The 2,906-nt window shown below is 41.0% G+C and overlaps 1 protein-coding gene across 1 annotated transcript; it reads right to left on the bottom strand.

Moving 5' to 3' along the window:
* Nucleotides 1-713: 713 nt before the first annotated feature.
* Nucleotides 714-1,747, bottom strand: LOC121021191 (olfactory receptor 52Z1). Its single transcript, XM_040461422.1, has one exon. It carries the CDS (start codon nucleotides 1,739-1,741, stop codon nucleotides 782-784), a length of 960 nt encoding a protein of 319 aa, XP_040317356.1. The 5' UTR covers nucleotides 1,742-1,747; the 3' UTR covers nucleotides 714-781.
* Nucleotides 1,748-2,906: the final 1,159 nt, after the last annotated feature.

Raw genomic sequence — 2,906 nt, 5'->3', positions numbered from 1 at the left:
CCCTCCCTTGGTGAAGTCTGTTGACACCAGGATGCTTCATTAATGATTTGGCCCAAAGGTCTTCACTATGTAGGGAACAAAGTGTTAACTTTTAAGTTGTCTATGTGGTCTCAGGTGGGTTGATTTCACTTATTACTTATTTTCATTCAGTATTATCTGTTCATTCAATAAACCTTTACGATGTGCCTTTTCTATACATAGACTTTGTATCAGTGATTCAGAAAATATCCTTTTAGAACTCACATTTTAATTGCCATAAAAGGTACATATAGAAATAATTATTGTTTATTGTTTATTGTGGCTTTATGTTCCTGGCCCAAGTATTTACTGACTGCAGTAGGAGTGTTTATACTTCAGCAGAATTTCAACTGTCTATACAAACACTCAGTGAGTCACTATTTTCACTTCCCAGATCTACCCAAGACAATTCCATCTGGGTTTAACCCTAAAATATGTTTTTCTTAGTGTTATCTTGTGTATGCTTAAGAATAAGTTACAATGCAAGATCATAGGATATCTAGGAGAATTGAGAATATCATTCATTTATTTTTCTCAACAATTTTAAGTGCTTTAGGAAAATACATTGGAAACTTTGGCATTTATTATCCTTCTAAGTTTATTGAGAGTTACTTATGGATTCTCTTTATTCCCATTGCTCATTCAGTGTGTGTGTGTGTGTGTGTGTGTGTGTGTGTGTGTGTGTATGTGAGTGAGAAAGAGAGAGAGAAAAGTTTGGGGGTGGTTATTCAGAAATAGCCAGCATTTCATATTATTCTTCATTTTAACAATGCGTGCTGATGGGGGAGCAAAGCAAAATTACTCGGTCTTGAATCTGTTTGGTCTTCACCCCATAAATGATGGGGTTTAGCATAGGGGGCACTACCACATAGAGGTTGGCTACCAGGATGTGGATGTGCTGAGGGATGGTTTTACCCCCAAAACGATGGGCAAAAAAGGAAAAGAATGCTGGGGCATAGAACATAAGTATGACACAGATGTGGGAACCACATGTATTGAGGGCCTTGAATCTAGCAGACCAAGAAGGTATCTGAAACACTGTGCAAAGGATCATCGTGTAGGACATAATGATGAACACAATGTCTAGTCCTGTAGACAGTAGGGCCACAGTCAGGCCATAAATGATGTTGACACTGATATTGTCACATGCCAATCTGGCAATGCCCATGTGCTCACAGTAGGAATGGGGAATGATGTTTCTCCCACAATATGTAAGTCGGTGTACCAGGAAGATGAACGGAAAGCAGATGATAAAGCTCCTGACCACAGCTGCGATGCCAATTTTCCCAGTGGCTGAGGAGGTTAAGATTGTGGTATATCTCAGTGGGTGACAGATGGCCACATAGCGGTCAAATGCCATGGCCAGGAGAATAGCAGATTCTGCCACAAAGAGGAAATGGATGAAGAACATCTGAGATACACAACTACCAAAGGATATATCCATGGAATGGAACCAGAAGATGGCCAGCATCTTGGGGGCTGTGGCTGTGGAGAGCAGGACATCTGATAAGGCCAGCATGGAAAGGAAGACATACATAGGCTCATGGAGACGGCGCTCAGTTACAATCAGGAAGATCAAGAAGATGTTGCCTATGACAGCCAAAATGTACATAGAACAGATAGGGATGGATATCCAGGTATGAGAATCTTCCAGTCCTGGGATTCCAGTCAGGACATACCACACATCCTGGGGATGAGTGTGATGGTAAGAGAAAGGGGCCATCTGGGGCAGTATATTCCAGACCTAGTATCTGGATTAAAGACCACAGGGCTGACTGAGGATTGAGGAGCAGCACCACTTTCGGATGAATGACGCCGGATTAGATTGTTTTGCAATTTTTTCTTCTGTGAAAAGATAGTGAGATGTATTAATGAGCTTAAAACTGCACTCTGACTCCTTCCATGGAAGAATTAAGTCATATCTTGGGGAAAAACAACAGATGCAAAAATATTCCACAGACTTTCAGCTTCCTGTCCCAGGTCCCATTGGATTCAGGGTCAGACAGCATAGATTTGAAAGCTCTGATCACAGCGACCACCCAATACTCCCTATAAAAATAAAACTAGACACAAAAACATGTCATCAAAATGTTCACTCCCATACCCCTGAAGTAATATACTGCGTAAGGAAGAAGGAGGGAATTCGTTTTTACCAAAATATATTTTGGGCGATACAGTACATATGTCCTTCTCAACCTTGGTGGGCCGCTGGAATGATGCTAAGGGCTATGATAGGCACTAAACATCCACAGGTGACTTCATTGATTCTTGTCAGCTAATCAACATATTTCTTAAATTTATACGATGAATATTATAAAACCTAAAGAATATGCAGCCTCAAACTGAGTTGGACTCTTAAATGGATGGATATGCCCGACAAGTTGTGAAGGAAAAATTCACTGTCCCATTTGCGTCCCTGCTTGAAAATTAGACAGTATATTATTTTAAAATACTGCCAAGCAGGAAGTAACAGGGTTTCACATTAGCAAGTGGGGTCCCCAGGCCTTCAATAAAAGGGAGGGAGGGTAATCTACTGGTTACTACTTTTTTGTAGTTGCAACAGAATGCATAAAAGCAAGGGATGTGTTGGGTGAAATGCCAGCGAGGAGATAGCCCATTTGAGTGGGATGTGAGTGTGAGGGGGCGTGTTCCTATAAACACATAGATATAAGTGAGGGTATAGATATGGATACAAAGCAAGTGGATGACAAGTGGCTTCCATCCTCCCCCTGTCCCCATTCTCAAATCAAAGGGGGCTGAATGTATTTGCTTAAGAGGAACATGCGCTTAAGAGATGTCTGTCTTTTTACCTCTTGATTGCATTGGAGTCAGTATCATTGTGCAGCATAGTTTTACCACCTTTACTTTCAGTTTTTATTAGGTGTTCA

The sequence above is a fragment of the Herpailurus yagouaroundi genome, unplaced genomic scaffold (assembly GCF_014898765.1).
Source record: "Herpailurus yagouaroundi ecotype Mexico unplaced genomic scaffold, PumYag 255, whole genome shotgun sequence".
NCBI classification, from domain to species: domain Eukaryota; kingdom Metazoa; phylum Chordata; class Mammalia; order Carnivora; family Felidae; genus Herpailurus; species Herpailurus yagouaroundi.
Note: the sequence above shows the minus strand (reverse complement) of the source record. Positions and strands in the feature narration are given on the sequence as shown.

Coding starts and splice junctions, on each gene's coding strand:
- LOC121021191 (XM_040461422.1), bottom strand. CDS start 1,741: ATGGCCCCTTTCTCTTACCATCACACTCATCCCCAGGATGTGTGGTAT.